General features: G+C 56.4%; 1 protein-coding gene and 1 long non-coding RNA gene across 3 annotated transcripts; one reads left to right on the top strand and one right to left on the bottom strand.

Moving 5' to 3' along the window:
- The first annotated feature begins 2974 nt into the window (after positions 1 to 2974).
- On the top strand, positions 2975 to 12462 carry LOC101902444 (uncharacterized). Of its 2 annotated transcripts, XR_009495139.1 has the most exons (4): positions 2975 to 4158; positions 5371 to 5451; positions 6759 to 6980; positions 10667 to 12462. It is a non-coding gene; the product is annotated as an uncharacterized lncRNA (long non-coding RNA). The 2 variants fall into 2 exon arrangements; XR_807582.4 differs by having other exon boundaries at positions 2977 to 5451.
- LSM4 (LSM4 homolog, U6 small nuclear RNA and mRNA degradation associated) lies at positions 12146 to 24814 on the bottom strand. Its single transcript, NM_001035436.2, is given in 5 exon segments — positions 12146 to 12779; positions 14623 to 14806; positions 17339 to 17437; positions 20382 to 20423; positions 24737 to 24814. Coding segments are annotated over 5 exon segments (420 nt in total). The 5' UTR covers positions 24740 to 24814; the 3' UTR covers positions 12146 to 12687.
- Positions 24815 to 25544: the final 730 nt, after the last annotated feature.

Genomic DNA, 25544 nt, shown 5'->3' with positions numbered 1-25544 from the left:
GGTCGCTGGGTGAGGACCCAGCCCCAGCCCTCTGGCTCTTTCCAGTCTCACAAGACCATTTTACAGGCGAGGAAACTGATGCGCCGCCAGCCCCCTTCAGCACCAGAAAAGCGGGCAAAGCCTGCTTTACGACCGGCGACCCTGTTGACTGTTCCCCGAGATTGTGATGTCCCTAGGCTCCCAGAAGAGCCGCTAAGTCCAATATATGTTGATTGAATTGACCGTACCAAGTAAGCCCAGAAGGACTACGGGACAAGAAGAAAATAACTGAGGCCACGCTGACCCCCACCCCCGCCCAGGACAGGCAGGCCTCCTGCACTCATCCAGTGAACATTTTATGTACAATTGCTGAATACCCACGCCCAGGTTCCCAGGTGGCTCAGTTGTAAAGAATCCACCTGCCAATGCAGGAGACAGAGATTCCGGTTAGATCCCTGGGTGGGGAAGATCCCCTGGAGTAGGAAATGGCAACCTGCTCCAGTATTCTTGCCTGGAAAATTCCATGGACAGAGGAGTGAGTCTGGCAGGCTACAGTCCATGGGGTTACAAAGAGTCGGACACGACTAACCGCATGGTACAGGCCTAGGTGAGTACACTTGCTGTATACACAGGCCAGGCCCAGTGTATTCACAGGTGGACATTGGAGAAACAGATTTAAGGGTCAGATGTCACAAGACCAACTTCAGAAGTTGATTTTTGCTTTTGGCCAAGTTGAAGCGTCATCATTCATCTACCACCCTCTACTGAACCACTGCTGTATGCCAAGGCCTATGCGCTGAGGGAGGGTTTAGGGCCTTCCCTTATAACCCCTAAGCTGACCAGAATCTCACGGGGGATGGGAAACCACCACGATAACAGAAAAGCCCACTTTAGGTCAGTGTCATCACTTTCTTTTCCTTTAAGTTGACCCCTTTTCAGCTTTTACTTCAGTAAATACATTTCAAAAGGGAAGCTTCGGGTCACCACCAGGAATGGAAAACCAGTTTCTCTTGCCATAAATAGAAGGAAACTGAAAAACGAAGAAATGAGAGCAAAACTCAGGCATTCCCTCCTCGGGGACACTCTGGGTCAATTCCGGACCCCAAATGTTCCATTATCCAAAAAATATTAAAGGCTGGGAAGCCCCAAACCAAGAAGACAGGCATGTGTGTTCACAGGGCAGGAAGGGCCACAGGGACCCACACAGCATTCCAGTCTCCAAGAGGGGGGTCAGCACACAGTAGGAGCTCAATAATGTGCCCAGCTTGGGTGATAAGCACCTACTATAATATGTGTGGGGTTTGCCTGCATCAGCCAGAATCCTCCCAAGGTTCCTCGAGGTACTGAGCTGTTTGGGGGGCAGAGGGAACAGATGGCAGTGGCAGGCAGAGGCCTCTTGGGTGTGTGTCGCCAGGGGTCTCTCTGAGGAGGCTTCAAGCTGGTTAAGTGGAAGCTCTCATTTCTGCCTAAAGACCTTGGGGCTGCCCCACCCACAATACTGTGGGACCCTGCCATTCTTCCCATACTACCTGGGGTTGGAGAGGGGGGATGTCAATCGTGTCTGACTCTGTGACCCCATGGACTGTAGCCCACCAGATTCCTGTCCTTGGAATTATCCAGGCAAGAATACTGGAGTGGGTTAGCCATTGCCTGCTCCTGGGGATCTTCCCCACCCAGGGATCGAACCCGGGGCTCCCGCATGGCAGGCAGATTCTTTACCATCTGAGCCACCAGGGAAGTTGAGAATCAATGGATACAGTAACAAATAATTAAATGAATAAGTGTATCATTTAGCAGAGTAATGAGCAGATGCTTCCAGGAGGCCAATATGGGAAACCCACTCTTGACATTGTTCTTTAAAAGCCCCACAGAACCACCGAGAAGAGGGACACCTGTCCCCATTTTTCACATAAATAAACTGAGGTTCTGAGCAAAGCATAGGTCCAGACTTTGGAGGAAGACTGGAATCCAGGTGAATCTCTACGGGCAGACAAGGCTCAGGGAGCTGGGCATCTTGGGGAGATGAGGCTGGACCTGGGGCTGCGGGAGCCCTTGGGGGAAGGCACCACGTCGGCAGCTCTACAGGATCCTGGCCCCTGTAGGGGAGTAGATCGAACGAGGGGGTGAAGCAGCAGGGAGGAGGCGGCGGGGGCCCCCAGGGTGGGGAGGAGCAGGCGGAGTCCGCGTCGCTTAGGAAGAGGCCCCAAGGAAGGAGCAGACCGGGGGCGAGGGCCTACATATGGGGTATGTATTAACGCCAGTCCTGCGCTTAATGGGCGAGGGGGCAGGACGACCCTTCCTCTGAACCTGAGGACGTTCTTCCGAACCCCCTCGCCCGTCGCCTCCTCCCCCTCCCCCCAGGCGCCGCCGCCGCCTCTCCCAGGGAGGAAGTGGTGAGGATGCGGGGGAGGGCCCCCCATTCTCACTTCCCCTGGGGCAGGGCGGGGCCTGCAGGGTTCCCTCCCCCTTAGCAGGAATCGAGGCCCCCCCACCCCCGCACACACACAGGGGTGGGGCCCAAAGGAGGCTGCCCGAGCTGGGACTGGGCCGGGGTTGCACGCCCGCCAACCCCCCACCCCACCCCGGTAACACAAGTTCTCTAGGCTTTGACGGTTCTCATCTTAAATGTGGGGGTAAGAAGCTCGACCTTGAAACAGTGAATTGCTGGGTGAGAGGTCCCCGCCCCGGACCTGACGAGCCCCTCGACCCTATTCATTCCCCACCCCCACCCCCGGCCCGGGGCGGGAAAACCCAGCCGGACAAGGACACGCCCAGCCTTAGAAGGGTCAGGGCCGGGCCGGAGGGAGCGACGTCGCAGTAAACACGGACTTGGAGGGAGGAGGGAGGCGCATTCCGCGGTGCAGGCAAAGACCTGATCCCGATGGGGCTTCTCGGCTTGCCTCGCGGCTGCGCTGCCCAAAACCTGTCTCACGTCGGTCCCCGCAGCCTGGCCCCGCCTCTGGCGGAGATCGGGGAGAGAAAGGTTGTGGCGGGGGGTGGGGGGGGGTGGGGTTCGGCGCAGCAGGCGGCCGCGCAAGAGTTAACCCCTGCGGCGACCGGACTCTGGCGTGGGGGTGGGTGGCGTCAGAACCAACGTCAAGGCTAGGAGGAGCGGCGAAGACGCGGATGCTCGGGCTGCGTGGCCCGCGCCCCCGCCGCTCGGGAGGCGGTGGGTGTGGTTGGTGGGGGGAGGCCTACCCGCGCAGTTTCCCCCATGCGGTGCAAAAAGACGGGGCTACTGAGGCACGAGAAGGGGCGTGGCCTACCTGGAATCGCCGCGGGTCTCTGGGCTCCAGGCCCCCGCCCGCCCCTGTCCCACCTGGTCACCCTCATCCAAGCCGGGACTCCCCACCTTTGTCCCGCCACCCGGGGTCGCCTGGCTGGCACAGACTGATATGTTAGTTTTGTTCTCCAGTACGTGGACAAACCTGCCTAAATACTCGCTGGGCGGCCCCGGGTGCTGCCGTACTTAGTCGCATTTCAACGTGGGCCTCAGTTTTCTCCACCCGACATTGGGGAGAGAGCTGATGTTTACTGCCAAGGCCCGCTCGGCCTTAGGGAGGGGGTTGGGAGGGGATTCCCACCCCGAGGGGCGGGGAAGGGAAACGAGAGCCTAGAGGTACGAGTTGGGGACACTAGCCAGGCAAGATTCGAATCCCCCACTGGCTACCGGCCCCGCCTCCTTACCTCCAGCCCTCTCTGGTCCCTCTCCCTCCGTTCTCTTCCTCCCTTCCACTTCTCCCCCGTCCTCCCCTCCTCCTTCCCATCGCCCCGCCACCCCCGGGCTGGCTTGGCCTCCCTGCGGGGCCGCTAATTAAATGCAGGGCTGGGGAAGTGAGGACCGCACACCTTAACCCCTTCCATGCCGGGCCCTGGAGCGCTGCTATTGCCCGGGAAGGAGGGAGAGTGTCAGCTGCCAAACTCCCCTCCGCCCAGAACTTCAGGCCCCAGGACAAGCCCATCTGATCAATGGGTTGTTGTTGTTTAGTCGCCAAGTCACGTCTGACTCTTTCGCGACCCCATGGACAGTAGCCCCCCAGGCTCCCCTGTCCATGGGATTTCCCCCGCAAGAATGCTAGAGTGAGTTGCCCTTTGCTTCTCTAGGGGATCTTTCCCACCCCGGGATGGAACCCGAGTCTCTTGCATTGGCAGACGGGTTCTTTACCACTGAGCCACCAGGTAAAACTGATGAATGGATCAATCAAGGCTTAGGGGCTGGACAAGGCAGACTCTTCATGGCCTCCTAACAGGAGGGCTGGAGCCGACAAATAGTTCGGAGGGGAAAAGGAATTATAGTGACTGTGAAATAAACAAAGGGAGAAAGGCAGAGATGGAGAAAGAGAGCAGGAGAGGGAGGGAGGCAAAGTCTGGTGGAGACAGAGACGAGAGAAAGGCCGTGGGAGAGAGACCAGTTACAGAAGGCAGAAGACACAGCAAGGGACTCTTGATTGTTATAAAATCAAGCCAGTTTTCACTGGGGTCCATGGTTCTTGGCTGGGGATTGGAACCAGTCTTCAGTCTTGTTGGCATGATGAGAAGGGTGACATAAATCTGTACAAGGAAGATACTATCTGAAGTGACTGTCCGAGGGCAGCCTAATTGGAGCTAGTGAGGGCATGGCGGCCCTAGCAATGCTCAGTATGGGTGGTGATAAGGGATTCAGGAGACCACCTTGCGAGCTGGAGGCCTCAGCTCCCCTGGAGGCTCACGGGGCAAGATCCTTGATGCTGACTTCTGGCCACGGCCTGGATCACCCACTGCTCAGTGACCTCTGACTTGTGGGCAGAGCTCAAGGACCCCGATGCCCACCTTCTCAGTGGTGGTCACTGAGTGAGGTCACCCTCAGTGACCTCAGTGCTTTGTGGCCTGAACCACCCAGGGAGCTGTAGCTCACTCCCAAGTCCCCAGCCTGGCCCTGCAGCTCTGGGTCAGGTGGAGAGGACCCAGACACTGGCATTTCATGGCCTGGCTTCCTCTTCCCTCGGCGCACTGGCTACTGCCGTCGTTGGATAGACCGACACTCTGAGAGGGGCCTGCATTCTTGGGGTGAGAATATCTGAAAATGTAGGTAATATAATATCTGGCAAGCGCTGTGAAGAAATCTCACCAGGAGGAGGGGAGTGGGGAATGCAGAGGGTCCATGACATCTGCAAGGAGGCACCAGGAAAGGATGTTCCTAAACACTGGGTTAGCAAGTGCAAAGGCCCTGAGGTAGAGATACAGAGTGTGTTGGAAGACAATCAAGGCTGGAGTAGAGTGAGGAAAGGGGAGATGGGGGAAGGTAAGAGCAGGGGCATCCATGTTGTCAGTAGCTGGGGTGGGCGTAGGTGGAGTCCTTGCCAGCTCAGGTAGAGCCTGTGACTACCCTCCCTGCCTCTGTTTCCCCACCAGTGCCCATGTTCCAGAGGATGCAGGGGAGACACGGGGGCATAGAGGCTGCCCAGGGTCACAGTGGTCCATCTCCTGCTCTCTGTGAGTGCCCCCTGGCCTCTTCACATGCCCTGTGGCTCCCTGCTCAGCCCATCTCCCTGTCACCCCCTAGCTCTCTGCCCACTGCTGCCATCCAGCCACCTAACCTTTGTCCATGATGTTCCCTCACTAGTGCCCACAAAACACTCTGCAGCCCCCCTATCTAGCCGAGCCTGAAGACTTTCCCTCGGCTGGCTCCCCAACCCATTGGGCCCCTCACTCAGCCCCCTCACCCCATGTTTGGCTGCAAGCTCTGCAGGGGGGGGGTGGCTTAAGAGACAGAGAGGCTGACAGATGGGAGAAGGTGGGCATCGGGGTCCTTGAGCTCTGCCCACAACCTGGTTAAAAATAGCTGCCCCTCTGCCCCAGCCCCCTGTGAGGAGGTGGCAGTGATGATGGCTACAGTGATGGGGGATGTGCCTGGAGGAGCATCCGGCAGGGCCCGCGTTGCCATGGTGATGCTGACTCAGAGGCAGAGGCAGGTAGCGGCATCTGGTACCCGGCAGCCGCCTCTGCACGCAAGGCACCCTGCCCAGCCCCCACCCTGCAGCCTGCACTCCACTCATCTTCTGAGACCAGAGGGGGGCGGGTGAGGCCCTGTGGCAGCTGGTTCAGTTTCTTCACAACCCCCATCCAATCACCTGCTAGCAGGTGGGAGATCATGTTCTCACTGCAGTGAAGGGGTACCAGCTCTTCCTCCCTCCATCCACCTGTCATCCCGCCCATCTGTCTGTCTGTCCACCCATCCACCCACCCACCTATCCATCTTTCCCTCTGTTCATTCATCCACCTAACGTTTATGGACCACTTCCTGCATGGCCACACGGTTCTCAGCACAGGGCAGTTAACTCTTGCTCATGCAATCAGAGTATCAGAGAAGGGTTTGGGCTGAGAGGATGCTGGCGAAGACCCTTGGCCACTTGGGCCCAGGCGTCGAGATGCTGAGGCCCTCTTTTCTCCCTTCTGCTGTCAGTCTCTCCCCCTCTTCCTGTGTCTCTTTCAGTATCTCTCTCTCTGTCTCTCCATCTCAAAGTACAGCCCAGATGCTTCTCCACACCCCTCAGGCCTCACAGCTGTGCCCACCTCACTCTTCACTTATCCTGCTCTAGCCACATCAGCCTTTGTGCCTTTCCTCCAGTACATCAGCTCATTCCTACCTCAGGGCCTTTGCACATGCTGCTGTCTCTGCCTGGAAGACCCTTAGGGTCTTCACCAGGTATCTGTCTTGTTTAATTCTTGGTTTCCTGATTATCTCTCTACCCCCTATCTTCAGAGTATATAGACCTAAGAGATGGCCTGTTGTTCCTTAGGTGTGAACACAGAGTAAACACTCAGCCAACAGTCCAGGAGCTGATGAAGGATAAACACAATGTATCCAGTCATATGGTGTATTATTCAGCCAAAGAGAAGAATGAAGCACCGATACACACTGCAACACGTATGAACCTTAAAAATCTTATGCTGAGTGAAAGAAGCCAGATGCGAAAGGCCCCATAGGATGTGATTCCGTTTATGTGAAATGTCCAAAACAGGTCAGTTCGTAAACACGGCAGGCAGATTAGTGGTAGTCAGGGGCTGAGGAGGAGGGAGTGGGTGTGAGGCTTCTTTCTGGGGTGATGACAGTGTTCTGGAACTAGGTACAGGTGGTGGTTACACAACATCGCAAATGTACTAAATACCGCTGAAGTGCTCACTTTCTTTTGGTTGTTTTTAATCTGGCTGTGCCAGGTCTTAGATGTGGCATGCAGGATCTTTGGTTGAAGCAAGTGGGATCTAGTCCCTCCTGACCAGGGATGGAACCCTGGCCCCCTGCACTGCGAGCACAGAGTCTCAGTCACTGGACCACCGGGGAAGTCCCTGAATTGCTCACTTTAAAAAGGTTGATTTTATGTTACTGAATGTTACTTCAATTGTTTTTAAAGCACTTTAGGTAAAAACTGTCTCTGTGTTAGCTGCTTGGTTGTGTCTGACTCTTTGCAACCTCGTGGACTGTAGCCCTCCAGGCTCCTCTGTTCATGGGATGTCTCAGGCAAGAATACTGGAGTGGGTTGCCATTTCCTTCTCCAGGGGATCTTCCCAATTCCAGGGATGGAACCCGGGTCTCCTGCATTGCAGGCAGATTCTTTACCTTCTGAGTCATCAGGTGTGGACTTTAGGCAATAATGCTCAATTTGCTGTGTCTCCAAGACACCCAGCATGTGCCTTCCCCAGGGCCTTTGCACCTGCTATTCCCTCCAGCTGGAGGCTTCAGGGCATAGAGAAGCGAATCAGACCCCAGTGGGCCAAGCCACACTCCAACTCGAATCATTTCCCTCTCTTTCCTGGGGCTACAAGAAAGGTCAAGGGTCTTGGTGGTAAGGATGGAGTGTGCCCAGGAGACTCAGTGGTTAGGATGATGTCAAAGATATTTGGGTGTGTTGGAGGGGGACAGGCTGCTCCCTGGGGGAGGGAGAAGGACCAGTAACCTACGTGCGGTCCCACGGAGGCAACAGGATTGGACCCAGCTGGGGGCCCTGTCCTAGGAGCCTGTTTCCAGCAGCCTCCTGAACACAAACAGCAAGATCCATTTTCTAATTTTGAAGGAAAACTGCTGAGTAATGAAGATCTCCCTGATCCATGTTGCTGCGTCCTGGCCTCCCTCTCCAGGAATCGAGACTTCTAAGGGTTGTGGAAAAGGCTTCGCCCTTCCAGAGAGTTCTGGGGAACCTTGTGGAGTCTCTCCATGGCAACAAGGAGGAAGCAAGGCCACCTCACCACACTTGACAGGGATGTGGGCACTTGGGGACCTCCCACAGACCTGCTGGCCGGGGAGGCATAACCTGCTGGAGGGGTGTAGCGTGGAGGGACGGGCCTGGGGGTGCTTATAGGGATGGTTTTCCAAGGAACAGAGACGGGAACGAGGGAGGGGAGATGCATGCCTGTATTCCCCAAGTATTTTTAGGCACTGAACGCGGCCCTGAAATATTCCACGGCCACTCCCAAGAGTGAGCTGGGTGACTATTTTGGTGCCTGGTTCCAGCGGGGGCGGAATGGGGGTGAGTCATCCCTGGGTGGCTGGGCCCAGACCAGGAGGGGGGGTCTCAGGGCAGGACCCAGGGCCTGTAAGGTGACAGCTTAGGAACCTGGGGCCAGGCATCTGGTGTCGGCCTCCGGGGCACAGAGGACAGTGGCCTGGCCCCTCCCTGTGGCATGGCACCGCTGCTCAGGTCCCCCCGGCCAGTCAGTCACGCTGCCCCCACAGCTAATGGAGAGAAAGAGGGTCCTAGGTGAGGTTTCAGACACTCCCCAGGTGCCCAGTGAGGCGCTTCTCCTGTGTTTTCAAGCAGGAATGAGGGACTTCCCCAGAGGTCCAGCAGTTAAGACTCCGCGCTTCCACTGCAGGGGGCACGAGTTCAATTCCTAGTATAAAAAAAAATAATTTTTTTTTTAAAGCAAATATGGAGCACGGCTGTGTGTCTGAGGCACAGTGGGGTTACACGTCCCAGGGTGTGTCCTGGGGTAGATGGCTCACCCTCTGTGCTTGCGCACGGGCACTGCCTGCGCCCCGCTCGGCTCTTGCTGGGATTGAGCCCCTGGGTCTGCTCATCCTCGCTTCCCTCCCCAAGCAGGGCCCAGAGTCTCAGGGCTTTTGTGTTGACTGTTACCTTTACCTGTTGTTCCCTGCTCTCTTCCCGAGGCCAGAGGCTTCTTTTTCTTTTCTTTTTTTAAGACTTTTTTGATGTGGACGACTTTTTAAAGTCTTTATTGAATTTGGACACTCTTGTTTCTGTTTTCTGTTTTGGTTTTGTGGCCCAGAGGCATGTGGAATCTTAGCTCCCTGACCAGGGATCAGACCTGCACCCTATGCATTGGAAGGCAGTCTTAACCACTAGACTTCCAGAAAAGTCCTGAGCAGAGGCTTCATGTCCTTCAGAAACCAGTTTGACCACGTGCCCCTTCTAGTCTTCAAAAAGCTCCCAGCCCAGCGTCTGAGTTTGCAGAACAGCCCTGCCTGGGCCCTCACGGCACCCCTGCCTCCGCCACCTGTGGCCTCTCCCTTGGGCTGACCCCACCCCCACCCCAGCACTGCTTCCTCTGGTTTCTTGGCTTCCACACTTGCCTCAGTCTGTTCTAGAACCTTCTGTGGCTTCCTATCTCACTCAGGGTCTGCACCTGCCCCATTTCCTGCCCTCTCACTTTGTTCCTGTCACCACCTGGCCCAGGACCTTTGCACAGGCTGTCTCTCTGTCAGGAACACTCTTTCGCCAGGGGTATGACTCCTCTGCCTCCCTCCAACCCTTTTCTCAAAATGTCACCCCTGGCCTGCCCTGACCGCCTCTCTTCCCCACCCTCATTTTCTTCTTGGCATTTATGCATTTGGCCTGTTCGTTGCCAGCTCACCCTCCTGGAAGGTAAGGGTCCCTGTGGTGGGGGACTCTGTTTAATTCACAGCTTAGTCTCCAGTGCCTAGGATGCGGTTGTGGCCCCAGTTCCTCCACCCCCAGCCAGGCCTCTGTTCCTCTTAGGGCGAATAGCTGCCCCCATTAAGACTGTCTGAGTGGACATCAGACCACCTCCCGAAACTCCCACAGACCAAGCAGCCTTGTCCACGGAGGGCTGTCAGAGGACACAGACAGCGATGGGTGGGTAGGGACACACAGGCCGGGACACGCAGACCCCAGGGCCCAGCTGGATGGCTGGGGAGGGCGCCTGCCATCAAGCCTGCCTGAAGTGGGAGGCAGCAGGCTGGGTGCAGGGCTTCCAGGGGAGGTGCTGGCAGAGCCGCAGGTGAGGCCCAGTAGAGGAGGAGTCAGTGCTGAGGGGTGTGCAGGCAGGACTGACACGGGAAGGCAAGAGTCGCCCTCCTGCCCACCACTCCCTGGGGGGCTGCTGCTTACGGCTGCCCACTGGATCCAGCTCCCTGAAATGGACTCAGGGAGCTGAGTCCTGAGCTCAGGTTGAAGCAACAGGGCAATCCAGGCAGGCCCCAGGCTGAGTCACACCTGGGTGTGTGGGCCTCCCTGGCCTGACAGCTGGAACAAACTCCAAAGGGAGACGGTTGGCCTGCGGGGAAACACCTACACTTCACCACCCACACTTAAGGTAGCCCGCAGGCTTCAGGTCATGCAGCAGTCAGCTGATGGGGGCGCTAGCCCCCAGAGACAGACCATCAGGAGGGCAGAAGGGAGGCGGACTTGGGGGAACCAGCACGGTACTTTTGGTTTCTCTTCTTGTTCAGGGCGTTGAGGCTGGTTTCTTGAAACCAACCAGGAAGAAGAACTGGAAAACCGGGCTGTCCTGACACCCAACTCAGGAGGACGGAGCCTTCCGGCAGCCCCTTGGCATCTAAGCGGCCAGTGCCGGGGAGGCGGCTCACGTCACCAGCCGGCTCGCAGAGAACTGGGCCGTGAGCCGGAGCTGCCTGGATGGAAAGGTCAGGGGCGGCTGGCAGGAAGCCGCGATTACGCACGCCGCCGGGGATGCGCCCCTGTGTGGAGACCGGGCGCGTCGGAGACCCAAGACCTTGAGCGGCGAAGGGGCCCTTGGGAACGTCTGAACATGTTCTTGGTCCAGAGCTAAGGAAGAAAAACCAAACCGCGAACAGCAGGAAGGGGCGGGGCTTCTAAAGGGTTTCTCGTTCACAGCCCCCGGCTTCCATCAAAGCTTCACCAGAGACATCACGCCCCTGGCAAGTGGAAAACCCAGACTTCAGACCAAGGCCCCCAAAGGCCATTATGGGATTCTGTGTCCAGGGCTGTGGGAAGGGGAGTTGTGAACACAGGCCCTCCCTCCCCGCCATTCTTTTTGTGTCTTCCTACCAGCCTGGCCTGGCACCGCCGTCTCTGAGGGAGGTGGGTTCCCAGGGCCCAGGTGGAACTCAGACCCCACACCCCTGTCCCCAACCTATGCCAAAACAAGGACTCAGGCAGCAGTAGGTCCCTGGAGGGGGTGCAAATGGAGAGAAGCAATGATGAGGAAGTGGCAGGGAACAGCACTCTCCAGATAGGATCAGACTGAGAAATCTTAGAGCATCTTTGCAATAGCTAGGCCAGTACTTTGCAGACCTAAGTGGAGTTCTACAGGCACCACCATCTTTTCTTCCAATCACCCTTCAGAACCGGTCTCAATACGGTATCGGTGACAAGTAGACCTCAGGCCAGGCAGACCTCACATCCATAGGAACCAGCCTCTTAACATCAGGCTGTCCAGGAATATCGGTCAAAGGACCACATCGCCGGAAGTGTTCTGCACAAGTGCTGGCTCAGCGTCTCAGACAAATCGCTAAGTCATGGACAGGCAAGAGCCCCGACTCTAAGAGGAGGTAAAAGGTTCGCGAAAAGCCTTCCTCTTGTGTTCCTGGAGGCAGCTCCCTGTCACAGCTTCTCAGGGAGCTCTGCTGTGAACAGTACTTAACACAACAGGAACGGAGGCTGAGGACAGGCAGTGTGGGTGTCCCACTGGCTCCCGCCTAGGACTTCCCTCCCCCACCTCCCCACGAAGAGGGGAAGGGGGTCCCCTACTGCCCAGACCCCCATCTTGCCTTCCACCTTTGGTAGGAGGCTGCTGAGGGTCATGGGAACCAGTGTCGCATTGAAATACTTCCCCGTGGTGAGAGGCCACAGGGTGCAAAAGGAAACTTCTTGCGTGGGGCTGTGATTTCCTGGGGACGCTACAACTAGATGCGCCCAGTGGTTTAAAGGAATCACGGATTTCGCAGTTTGTAGTTGTATTTGTTTTTATTTTTCTAAGACAAAGAGGGAGAGAAGAAGGGACAGAACAGGGCATCATCCCCCAGAACAGCTTCTGAGGCACACGTTTGCCTGGATTCATTTCGAAAAGGCAGTTTCAGGGTCCGTGTTTCAGGAGACCCTCCAGGCTGTCAATCTCAGTGCAAACAGCTGAAAATAAAAACCTCCTGTCTGTTCACCATACAGAATGCAAAACAAACCTGTTTGGAAAATGCCTGCCCTTAAAACAAGAGTGAGGGCTTTACAGATGCATTAAACACAGAATCTTCCAGGAACCCAGTTGGCTGCGGCTTCACAAAACCAGAAGCACAGAATAACATTTCCAACCACAGAACTGCTGGCTAACAAAAAAAGAGGAGGACCACGAGACAACAGGCAGGGGGTCCTCCCCGACCCCTGCCTCTTCTTTTTGTTCTGAACAGTCATAAACTGGAGAGCAGGAAAGCAGCCTCTGGGTGGGAGCAGATGCTCCATGCGGCAGCTCCGTCTCGGGAATGGAGGGAGGGGCGGCTCACTGCTTGCCCGCCTGTCGGCCTGGCTTCTTTTCTGGTTGACCTCTGCCAGTCCCGGGGATCCCACCTCGGCCCCGGCCACCGAACACACCTGTGAGACAGAGGAGGGGGGCCTCAGTAGAGCTGGGCTGGGAGGGTCACTGTAGGCAGGGACCAGGAACTGGAACTCTTAGACTATAGCCAAGTCGTTGAACCCCTCTGAGCCTCAGCTTTCACCTCTGTGAAGTGGGGGCAGTGACCATACCTTCTAAGAGCAGGCTGAAAACCTGAGGTGGAGCGTCTGACCAGGACTGGGCAGGGGTATTGCTCCACAACGTTCTCAGTGTGACAAGGGATATCAGACCAGGCGCTCCAAGGGTGCGAAGGATGCCAAGGAGGACAGAGGTTGGCACCAAGTCACACTGGGGCTTGCGGGGGCGGGGGGGGGATGCTTCCTGGAAGAGAGGGCTGAGGGCCAAGGTGAGGGGGTGGGTGGTCATCAGCAGGACAAAGTCAGAGGGTTTCCAGGAGGAGGAGGAGGGAGTACAAGCTAGAATGAGGCCTGGACTCAGCCCAGGGGTGGAGCAACGATGCTCAGCTGTGGCTGGGGCTGCACCGGGGACCCCAGCCTGCCTTGCTGGCCCCAGAGAAACAATGGGGTGGGGTGGGGTTTCTGTGTGTCCAGCCCAGAGATGGGGCGGGGGAGCCTCCTGAGCTCTGACCTCTGCAGCCACAGGCGGGGCTGTTTCCGAAAGACATTTTACATGGAGCACACAGCACTGCTGCTGGGGAAGGTGAATAGCCCAAGGGTGGGTGCAGACCCTGCCCAGGAAGTCACAGAAGCAGCAGCCTGGCCTTCCAGGGTCCCCTTCCTCCACACACATGCAGGGGACAGAGCCAGTGCTGACAGGGTCTGCCTGGCCTCATCTCTAACGGAGCAAGACCCAGCTTGGCCAAGGGGAGCCTGGTCATGCAGGGGCCCCTGTGCAAGCAAGCTGCTCTCCCTGTCCTCCCTGCTCCTTCAGGCAGTTTACTCGACAGTGATGGCACCCTGGGTGGAGAGCCTAGCCCTGGGGGCAGGTCCTGGGGCCCCTGGGGCCCTGCTCACCCCCATCCTAGGTTCTTCTCCACCTGCGGTGCCCTCTTCTCTCTGGCTCCTTTCTGTCACTCAAGCCTCAGCTCAGGGAGGGCTCCTATGTCCTTCCTGGCTCTGCATATAAGCCCCCAAGGTGGGTTCCTGGGACCTAGCATACAAGCCCCTCCAGGTGGGCAAGACAAAGCCAGGTCCCTCCAAGGACGGAAGTCGGGTGGGGAGGCAGGGAAGGGTAGGGCCCACCGCTGGCCTCTGGGCTCCGGCTCTAGCTGACTGCACGTTTAGTTTTATGCTAGATTTATCATTTCAGGGTGGCGTGGGGTGATCTACCCAAAAGGCGTGACCTCGGTTTTGTCTAAAGGAGTCACAGCAGGGAAGGGTCCCAGGCTGGGCACCATGGAGATCTCTGCAGCGGGGAATCTGAGCCTTGTGGAGGTGCCCAGAGCACCTGCCAGGAAACACAGGTGGGGCTCAAGTCCCAGGTCTGTGTGGGTACCAGGTTAGTCTGCCGGGCGGCACCTGGAGCTGAGGGAGCACCAAGAGCCACTGGGGGGAGGAGGGCCCATGTTGCGGGGATGGGCGCAGCTAGCACTGACCACCAGGACTTAGCTGGGCTCCTGGGGTGGGGGACACGGGGCATTCAGGTGGCAACCAGCAGCATCAGCTGTTCCACAGAAGAGCCCTGTGAGTCACGGCCCCCCAGTGCTATGGAGGAGGGGCACAGAGCCAGGCCCTCGGCAACATGACGACACCAGTGGAGAATGTCAACACTGGGCCAGGCCAGATGCCGTGTGCGGCAGTCACCCTCCAGTGGGGAGGCCCCAGCTGCCTGCCAGGGGAGAAGGGGGAGAGAAGGGCCTACCTCGCCCGGCGCCCCCCATCCCTCGGCCCTTCTGCTGCTTCTGCTGCTGCAGGCCACCGCGGCCACGGCCCTTGGCCACCACCTCCTCCTTGACCATGTCGATGATCTCGTCGGGGATGCGCAGGTACTTAATGGTGCTGCCGCGAATGTAGCACTCAGGCATCCGCCAGAATTTGTCCCCGTCCTGCAAGAGGGGGTACATGTCAGAGCCGTGGGGAGGGACGTGTAGTCAGCCGGGGCAGCATGGCGTCGCCCCCGCAGGGTATGAGGTTCTTCCTTCTGCACAGGACATGGGAGGGGCCGCCCTCTAGCAGGCTCTCTCCAGACCCTTGGCAGCCCTTCATGCACGAGGGCGGGCGGGCAGGGCAGGGCCTCGTGAGCAGCCTGTGTCCTCAGCCTGTCCTCTGGTGGGGGATGCCGTCCAAAGCCTGGAGAGGGGCGAGGCTGCCTCACGGGCCAGGTGCTGCCACAGCCCAGCTCCTCCCCTTTCTGCTCCCAGTGTTCCCAAACTCTCCTGGAGTCCGCTCCATGCACCGTGACTCATTCATTCACACAAGTGTCTCGTGGCAGGGTCTGAGCTGGGCATGGGACACAGGTGAGCAGGACACAGACCCTGTGTGGTGGGTGAAGAGGGCCAGGAGGGGGTGGGGAGGCAGGTTTGCGGCCAGCTGGGGCAGCACCCCAGTGATGCCAGTTTACAGGGGAGCTAATGGAAGGTAGAGAGACAAGGGGGCTTGTACAGCTGTAGACTCTTGAGCAATGCTGACCTTGAAGTTTTCAGGATGCTGTCTCCCCCTGACCCTCAAACACCCTGTGACCAGCACAAGGCCTCGCCCCACCCTCCTGCTGCCCTTGGGCAGGAGCCCGGGACCTCGTCCATCACATTGCTTATCCTGCCCCACCCCTGCTGCCCCAAGCCAACCCCTCCCCCACAACCCTAGAAATCAGACCAAGACATCTCCCTGCTTAGATCCCAATCAGGGCCCCGTTGGCCGAGGACGAGGTCCAACTCTCTCAGTGTGGCTCCAGAGGGCCTGAGATCCCGCCCCACTCTGGCTGCCCTCTCTCAGCATTCGATGTGCCTTCCAGATGGAACATTCTGGAACACACACAATGGGCTTCTGGCCTCCTGCATTTTGCATACGCTGTTCCCGCCTTTTCGTGTCTGGCTAACTGCAGCCCTCAACAGGCCTCGCTTGCAGCCTCCTTGAAGCCCTCAGTCCTCCTGCATGACATCAGTGGTGCCTGGGCCACTCAGCCCAGCCCAGTGCAGGCGCTCAGCAGGGACAAGCGGAATGTCTGAGGGCCAGCTCTTCCCAGGAACATACATAAGAGCCCCCAACCCATACAGGAGCCCCAAGAGGCCTCAGAGCATTCCTTTCCCAGAGAGGGTAGGCAAGCAGCCAAGTCCGTGGGGATGCAGAGTACAGCCAGGCAAAACGATGATTCTGTGGAAGCTCAGGGCTGGGACCGGGGCGGCCATTCAGCGTGAGGCTTTTCCCCAGCCAAGGGCAGGCCCAGCCCAGCGCACTCCCTGGGGGAACCAGGCTTATGTGCTTTCCACGGGGGCAGCTCGTGCCTCCAGACGCTTGTTCTCCTGCACACTCTCAGCCCCTGGGGTCTCTGCATCGGCTGCTCGAGGGGAGAAGGGGCTGCTGTCACCTGTTTACAGGTGAGGAGGCCTGATGGCTGCATAGATTGGTTCCTCACACCCAGTTTCTCCTCCCAACCGCTGGGTCCCAAGGGGAACCTTCCAGGGGGAGCCATGTGTCCAGGCTTGGCCATGGAGGTGGGACTGACCTTGCCCCAAGACCCAGTGATTGGCTCAACATCCTCAAAGTGGACAGAAACCTACTGGCCATGTGCAGAAGGACATGTGCCCAGCTGTGCACCATGGCACCATGTGCCACAGCCACAATGGAAATCCCCAGCCACCTGCTGCCTGGAGTTTGGTCCCAAGAAATAAGTTACAGAGCTGAGCAGCTGAGGGGGAGGGGGGGTGGTCCCCCCGCCCCCGTCTGCCTTCAAGGACGAGAGAGGCTGCCTCGTGCTCTGCTGAATGCTGGCAGGGCAAGCCCTGGGGGTACCCTGTCCTTGGCTCAAGACAGCCTGGGCCTCCCAGCAGCTTCTTCCCCATAACATGGGGGGCTGCCTTGGGCAGGTGATGGAGACAGGAATCAAGGGGAAAGGAAAGTACTAACTAGCGGAACCCAGTGCAGGGAGGGGGAGGGAGTCTGCCCTGGAGGCCACTCCCCTTCCTGTAGAGAACGGGTTTACAGCCAGGGGCATCCCTAGGCCCAAGTCCTTCCTGGTCAGGAGTGGCGTTGGGATTGGGGGGTGGAGGAGCAGCTCAGTAACTGCTGGGCAGCATCCACAGGTGCAAAGTCCAGGGCACCAGAGACTTGGAGCCTTGTCCCTCTGCCCAGCTCCACACCCAGCCCAGTTCCTCGGGCCCCGCCCCTCCACAGAGCCCCGCCCCTCCACAGAGCCCCGCCCCTGGCAGGATAGACTGCAGTAGAGGCTGAGGTGTGGGCCGTCCGGTCCAGGCAGAGGGCTTGTACCGGACTTGGAAGTGAGAAGGCCGAGGCTCTGGAAGGTCACCCCAGGTCCCAGTGCATGACCCTGGCCACACAGCCTCCACTCAAGATGCCCACCAGACCAGCACCACCTGAAGGTCCCCAGAAAGGGGCACAGGCTGAGGGCACAGGGCGCTCACCCTGGACGTGCAGATCACCTCGCGCAGGTTGATGTTCATCCAGTTGTCGCAGCTCACCAGGTGCCCGTTGTATGTCTCCCCGTTTTTGAGCTCCACCAACTGGAGAGAAACAGGCCCCACATCAGGCACAGGCCCCAAGGAAGGTACAAACCTACCCCGAGGAGCAGGTCGCCACCATCGGGCCTTGCTCAGACACGGCCTTGGCTCCTCTTGGGACCCAGTGGGCACAGCGCCCGGTACCCAGGCCCCCAGGGGCCCATCTTGCAGGAGATGTGCTCTGCTTTCTCAGTACACTTTGCTGGGCATTGTACACTTTCTATGATGAAATCGTTTTCCTGTGTGTGGAAGAAATGAACAACACCCACACATCTTTAAAAGAATGAGTAGTAACAGGGTGGCCAGGTGCCCAGTGATGCCACGTGTGTGATCTATGGTGGTCTGGAGATAGTCTTTCATTGCAGGAATTACTTGCCTGTCTTGATGTGTTTGGGGAAAAGCACCTCATTCAGAAGACATGCTTTTGCTAGAAAAGCCTGTCTTAAAAAAATACCAACTCAGAGAACAAACTTATGGTTACCAGAGGGGATGGGGGCAAGGAGGGATAGTTAGGGAGTATGGAACTGACATGTACACACAATTATATTTAACATGGATAACCAGGAACCTGCAGTATAGCACAGGGAGCTCAGCTGGGTGCTGTGTGATGGGTGTTCCCCCTTCCAGGATGGGAAGGGGGTGGGGTGGGACGAGGTCCAAGAGGGAGGGGGTATATGTACACATATAGCTCATTCACTTCATTGTACAGCAGAGACTAACAGAGCACTGTAAACCAATTATACTCCAAAGACAAACAAATAAAAAACTGAGCAAGGATCTACTCTATAGTACAGGGAATTCTTTGCTCAATATTATGTAACAACCTAAATGGGAAAATAATTTTAAAAATAACAGATACCTGTGTATACATAACTGAATCACTTGGCTGTACACCTGAAACTAACAAAATGTGGATCAACCATATTTCAATATAAAATAAAAATTTAAAAAATAATCAACTCTTGGGGCTGGAGAGGCACTGGGCTGCCCAGACACCACCTCTGCACCGTTCTGCAGGCCGGGCCTGAGCGCTGGCATGATGCCGGGTGCTGGCATGATGAGCAACAGCGGCAGCCCAGCCCATGCCTGTGACTTCCTGCTCAAGTTCCTGCTGGTGGGTGACCAGTGACGTGCGTGAGGGTGAGACCCTGGTAGGCCTGTGGGACAGCTCAGCTGAGTCCCTGGATGGCCACCGGCAGTCATCACGCGCTCTCCCCTGCCTTCCATGGTGCTGTAGACATTTTTCAGCTACTCTGCCTGTTTCCCTTGGCAACCACTTTAAGGTTTAAACATGATTTAGAAAGTCATCACTTTCAAGTTTGAAAAAATTAAAAAAAAGAATCAACTCAGCTATCTGCCCAAGAGAAATGAAGGCATGTATCCACGGAAAAATGAGTACACAAATGTTTCCGGCAGCTCAAATTTTCAGTAGCCAAAAAGCAGAAACAACCCAAACGTCCGTCATCAGGGAACAAAGGGATGTGTGTTAGCAGCTCAGTCGTGTCCAACTCTGTGATCCCATCAACTGTAGCCTGCCAGGCTCCTCTGTCCACAGAAGTCTCCAGGCAAGAATACTGGAGTGGGTTGCCATTCACTTCTCCAGAGGATCTTCCCAACCCAGGGATCAAACTCTGGTCTCCTTCACTGCAGGCAGATTCTGTACCATCTGAACTATCAGGGAAGCCACCGGGACAAATGGATGAAGTGCGATATATCTACACAATGGAGTAGCACCTGGCCATAGGGATGGAGCTCCGACACACGCTATAATGTGACAAACCCCGAGAACAGCATGCTGAGTGAGAGGAGCCAGACATGATCTACACAATGGAGTTGCACCTGGCCATAGGGATGGAGCTCTGACACACGCTATAATGTGACAAACCCCAAGAACAGCATGCTGAGTGAGAGGAGCCAGACATGATCTACACAATGGAGTTGCACCTGGCCATAGGGATGGAGCTCCGACACACGCTATAATGTGACAAACCCCAAGAACAGCATGCTGAGTGAGAGGAGCCAGACATGATCTACACAATGGAGTAGCACCTGGCCATAGGGATGGAGCTCCGACACACCTTATAATGTGGACAAACCCCAAGAACAGCATGCTGAGTGAGAGGAGCCAGACATGATCTACACAATGGAATAGCACCTGGCCATAAGGGATGGAGCTCCGACACACGCTATAATGTGGACAAACCCCGAGAACAGCATGCTGAGTGAGAGGAGCCAGACATGAAAGGCCACGTGTTGTGTGAGCCCATTTATGGGAAATGTCCAGAACAGGCAAATCCACAGAGACAGAAAGCAGAGGAGTGGTTGCCAGGTGCTGGGGGAGGGGGCTGTGGGGGTGGTTGCTAGTGGGGCCTGGGCCACCTTTTGGGGTGACAGGATTACTCCGCAATGACACAGAGGTGGGGGTTGCCCAACCCTGTGAGCGTGCTGAGCGTCCCTAAACTGTCCCCCCTGAAAAGGCTGAACCGTATGGTTGTATGAATAATATCTGAATTAAAAAAAGGAAAGACAACAGAATATATTGACAGATATCACACTCTATCACAAAGGAACAAAAGCAGATTAGGGAATGTGTATTGCATGAACCCACCCACATTTTAAAAATTCAGTCATGCTTATACACACATGTTAAAAGTCAAAACGTGTAAAAACCAAAGAATAAATTGTTGGAAAGATTAATGAAGAGGGGCTTCCCCTTCCTCTGAATCTCCAGTATTTGACACTTTTAATAAGTATGTATGACTTGGAACAGGAGCAGAAATGACACAGGCCCTGACGTGCGGGAGGGAGGAGAGGACAAGCTGCTGCTTCATGGACAGGCAGGAGGCGGGCTTGTCTGGAGGCACCTCGCCCTCTGCCCAGTGTCCCTGTTCCTGTGCTGAGGCTGGGACCTGCTGAAAGGCACCACTCCAGAGTGGCACATACTCACCATTGGGTGATTCTGAGCCGTTTTCAGCAGCGACAAGGGAAGCTGAAAGGCAAACAAAAGCGCATGACCTGTCTGGCTCATCAGCACCGTGGCCCCGGCCTCTAGGCAGGGCTGGCATATCCCTCAACAGAAACACAGCCTCTGAACTCTGCCCAACCCCAGGCCACATACCCACCTCCCAGGTTAGCACTCAGGTCTAGAAAATCTCATTTCAGCAATTCTGCAGCTGGGGAGATCTCAGCCAGGAGGACGTTAGATCTTTGTCCTCCCAGCCTTTTGACCCTCCCCTGAAGTCCTTCAATAAAACGGTTTGATCTTTCCCCTGACAATCTCAGCAGCAGCTGCCCTCCGGTGTTGGGGCTGATCATTCTGGGTATTTCTCTGTAGCTCATGCCTGACAGGACCAGGCATAGCCCTCTAGGTTTATCAACAGCATCATGGCACATGGGTCCTGCTGCTGCTTGTGTTTCGCTCTGCTGCTGCTTCAGAGATACATCCAGGTTAACACATGCAGCTCTAGCTAAGCCTTTCATTTTCAGTATGGTAGATGGTTATCATCACACACACTTTTCAGGTGAGGATGATGAGCTTAGAGACTGAGGAACTTGCCCAGCGCCAGAGACCTAGAGATGGAGTGTGGCTCGACCCTATCTGTCAGAAGCCAGCTCATCCTGGGCCTACACCTTGGGGGGCAGCCCTGACTGTCCCCTGGCAGAGTGATCCATCAGGCTCAACTGGCCTCATGATCTAAGGAGGTGACATCTGAGCTGGGCATTTGAGCGGAATTTACCAGGTGAGAGGAAGAAACATTTCAGAAAAAGTCTGTGGTTACTGGAAGGGACAGCAGATAAACAATGGGATTTAAAAACTCACCCAGATAAGGTAAACTTTCAAGATAGTTCTGTTTCCTTTATTACTGAATTTTTCATTAAAAAAAAAAAACCACCATATAGTGTTAACTGGGGGTGGGGGGGGGCGCGGTGGGCAGCGGAAATTAGTTTTCATTTTTGGAACACAAATCTTGAGCCTTACCCTGGGGCCTGTCTCTGGGCCTCCAGAAGGGTGACTCAAGGGGCAGTGCTTGGGTTCAGGGTCCAGTGGCAGCCTATCCAGCATAGGTAGGTGAAAGTTCTAGAGCAAGGGCCCCACCAGACAGGAAATTACCTCAGGGAAAACCTTATCATGCCCCAGTAACTGGGGAGCTCTAAGTTGGCCTGACCCCTAGGAGCTCTTTGCTGGGGAGTCCCAGCCTACCCTCAGGCTCTATCGAATAGGGGGTAGCTGTTTCTCCAGGTGGTGGGGGCTGTGAGCCTCTCTGTCAGGAGGCCACAAATGGCCCTCAATCTCCAGAGGAAGGCTCCCTGTGGAAGGGCTTGGAGGGAGGGGAATTCCACATCCCACGGGCCTTCCCTACAAGCCACCCGGGGGGGAGGTCCAGTGGCAGCAGGAAGCTAGGCCCAGGCCCACTTCCTGCACAGGCTTCCTGGAAGGGCAAGATAAGGAGGAAGAAGGGGCTACGTGGAAAGGAGGTGGTTGTTCCCAGAAGGATACGTGGGTGGCCAACCTGCCCTCTACTCTGGAATGAATCTGTGCAAGGCTGCCCGAGTGCGGTGAGCCGGAGGCTCAGACACGCATGCAGCAGCCACACACCCAGGTGGTATTTACAGCGGCGAAGCCTCGCACTCTTCCTGGGCAAGCCTGTTCTCTTGTGTCCACAATGGGAATCTGGACGGGGGCACACCTAGGTCCTCCTCCCAGATCACCAGGTTAGCCCTGGAAGGCGAGAATGAAGATGGACTCTGAGAGGTGGAGGGTCGGAGCAGTCCAACCAAGGAGCCTCTACATGAGACACCAGCGGCTAGAGCAGGAGGAACCTACCCAGGGCCACAGAGCAAGGTCCTGGTAAAGCTGAGGAGAGTAGGCTGATGCCTGTCAGCAGGGAACCCACAGATGTCCTTTTATGGCACACAGAGCCTCTAGGCTGGTCCCTCTCAGGCTGCCACCCTGTCCCAGCTACCAGCAGCACAGACCTGCAGGACCCACAGCCTCCACAGCTGTTGCTGGCAGTATGCCCTCAGATGGCTGCGACACAGATGGGACCAGCACCTGCTCACAACCCTCCCTGTGCACCCCTCCCTAGGCAGCCCACAGAGCCAGACCCGATCCAGCTCCAGCAAACTGGCCCCCTCTGCGCCTCACACACCACGCCTGGTGCTGCTGGTAGCCCTTGTTCTGAGGCTCCCTCTGCCTGGGGTGCCCTGCCCCCAGCTGGCGACTGTCCCCTCAGCCAGGTCCTCATTATAACCCTGTCGAGGGAAGAAAGGAGGTTTCCACCTGGGTCACCCTCTGCTGCTTCTATTACAGGACACAGCCAGTCTCTAATTAACTTGTTTATTTATTATGTCTCCCTGGCTAGACTGGAAACGCCAAACCTCCTGCTAGACTGGAAAATTTGGAGGGTGTGGACTTTGTCCAGCACTGAACACCCGGTCAGGCACACGAGAAGGTCTCAGTAAATATTTGCTGAACAAATACAGCACACACCACCCCCTGGAGGCACGTGGGGTGGGGGGATTCCTGCTCCACCCCGCAAAGAAAGGAGAGGCTTGGGTAGGGAGAGGTGGAGCTGGGACAGCCCAGGGCCTGGAGCCACGGTCACATCTCACCATCTTCTACAACCCCAAACTGTGCTGAAGACAGGGGTGAGAGGAAGGGGAGGATTCTGATGAACCTGAAAGCCAAGGGGAAGGGACAGTAGCACAGGTGGGGGATGGAAGATGCTTGAAGGTGCCAGCGAGATAGGAGAGGGCTGAACACTCAGTCCTGGGGGAGATAGGGTCCTCTGAAGTCAGGGGAAAAAGGCTGAGGAAAGAAAGGCCTTTCTTTGGCCTTTCTCAGAATGCCTGGGGCCTGGTCCTCAGGCCTAGATCTAACAGTATCCTGAGGCTCCCAATTCAGGAAGTTGTTGCAGACCACCCACTCCTTCACCCAGACCTCTGCTTCCGGCCCTTCGGGGACCACAGGGAAAAAGCCTTGTTGATGGCCTCAACACTCCGCAGAAGGCAGGAAAAGGCTGAACGAGTCTGTCCTTCACGCAGGCACTACTCTAGGCTCTGGGACTCCCATGAGAAAAAAATCGAAAATCCTGTCTCCATAGAGCTTAACACATGGATTTTTCCAGTTTTGCTCATTCCCTGAGACCAACTCTACCCTTGAGCAGAGAGGAACCGGTTCCCTTCTCTCTAGCCTTACACTGACCAGGAGAAATTTAATGAGCCCTCATGGGTTGGCTCAGAGAAATGTGCAGGGACCACCTCAGAGCAACCTGGGTGCTGACAGGCCAGGTACTCTCTCAGGAAGCCTTCAGCTCTCAATTCCATTGTGGGGCCACAGTTTCCCTGTCATACACTGGAGGGGGCGGGGGTACACGCACTCTCTGGTTTAGATCTATAACTTGTCCACAACTTGTGAATAGCATGCCTTTGGAGAGGTTTCCTGACAGGGTCTCAGTTTTTCCTTCTGTGAACTGGGAGGAGTTAGCCCATTCTGGCTCACTCTGGCTCAAAATGACCCCTCTCCCTCTGAACCGCATGCTGTGTGACCCTGGGAAAAGCAAACCCATCTCTGGGTGTTTTTCAGCCTGAAAAGGAGAGGCACAGGAGATTGTGAGGCTAGCATCCTAAGGGCCTTGTTGTTCAGTAGCTAAGTCGGTCCGACTCTTGCGATCCCATGGACTGTATCCCGCCAGACGCACCTGCTCACGGTATTTCTCTGGCAAGATACTGCCATTTCCTTCTCCAGGGGATCTTCCTGACCCCGGGATGGAACTCGCGTCTCCTACACTGATAGGCGGGTTCTTTACCACGGAGCCACGAGGGAAGCCCTCTAAGGACCTTACAAGCTCTGAAATTCCCCAAGTTGGCTTAATCTGAGAACGCACAACGGGTCTCTACTTCCTGGCGGTCTAGCTTTACATTCTACGAGGTCAGACTGGGTCTGATCACTCGGAGTCACTTCCCTAACTGAGAAGTCATTCTGTTTCATTCACTGGGGTTCTGGGAGGCCGTGGGGGGGGGGGGGGTTCCCCTTCCTCTCCGGCCTCATTTTTCCCATCCAAAAAATGAGAAGACTGCGGCTAGATTGCTATACTATGATTACACGTTCGTCCAATCCTCTGTTCCCCTGAGACCGACGTGCCAGGTGTCTTGAGAGAAACCCCTGCATTCTCCGGTCTGTTTCCCCTGCTCCGACCGGGTGGCAGGACTCGAGGCCCGGATGACACACTCGCTCTGCATCGCCCCTGCCCCAGCACCCGCCCCGAAGGCCTTTGGCGGCCGGATCCCCCGTCGCCTCACCATGGTGTCGGTAGGGACCGGCCTCCCCGGCCACTTCCGCCACCGCCGCCGCCGCTCACGTTCCCGCCGGTAGCCGCCGCTGCGCGCCACTAGGCTGAAATAGAGTGGCAGCGACGCGAGCCAGTCAGAGCGGGGCTCGTGGGAAGGCTAACCAATCCACTCAGAGTAAGGCGGGGCCTACTAAGCCCGAGGGGCGGGTCGGGCCGTGTTTTCACCAGTGAAATAAGTACCAGAGTCGTAAAGTGCCGCCGTGAGTGCTGCAAAAGGGGGCGGAACAAAATGTGCCTGAGCAGGAGGCCTTGTGGGTAAAGGCGCTTGCGCAGGTCAAACGCTCGAGGATCTCATCGGCTCCACGCTGTGGGCAAAGTCGGTTATTACTTCCAATTTCCTTGAGAAATGGAGGCTCTTCGGTTATTATCGGTTATTATTGGAATGTGCTTAATGTCTGCCTTCCCGCCCCTTTTCTGATTCTCATTACTGTTGTTCAGTCGCTCAGTGAGTCGGACGCTTTGCGACCCACATGGACTGCAGCACACCAGGCGTCCCTGCCCTTCACTGTCTCCTGGAGTTTGGTCAGACTCATGTACATCGAGTCGGTGATGCCATTCAACGATCTCATCCTCTGTCGTCCCCTTTTCCTGACTTCAGTCTTTCCCAGCATCAGGGTCTTTTCCAGAGAGTCGGCCTCGCATCAGGTGGCCATAGTATTGAAGCTGAAGCTTCAGTATCAGTCCTTCAAACGAATACTCAGGGTTGAGGATCGACTGCTTTGATCTCTTTGCTGTTCTGCTGCTAAGTCAACTTCAGT

The sequence above is a fragment of the Bos taurus genome, chromosome 7 (assembly GCF_002263795.3).
Source record: "Bos taurus isolate L1 Dominette 01449 registration number 42190680 breed Hereford chromosome 7, ARS-UCD2.0, whole genome shotgun sequence".
NCBI lineage: Eukaryota > Metazoa > Chordata > Mammalia > Artiodactyla > Bovidae > Bos > Bos taurus.
The sequence above is the reverse complement of the archived record's forward strand: the minus strand, read 5'-3'. Positions and strand labels throughout refer to the sequence as shown.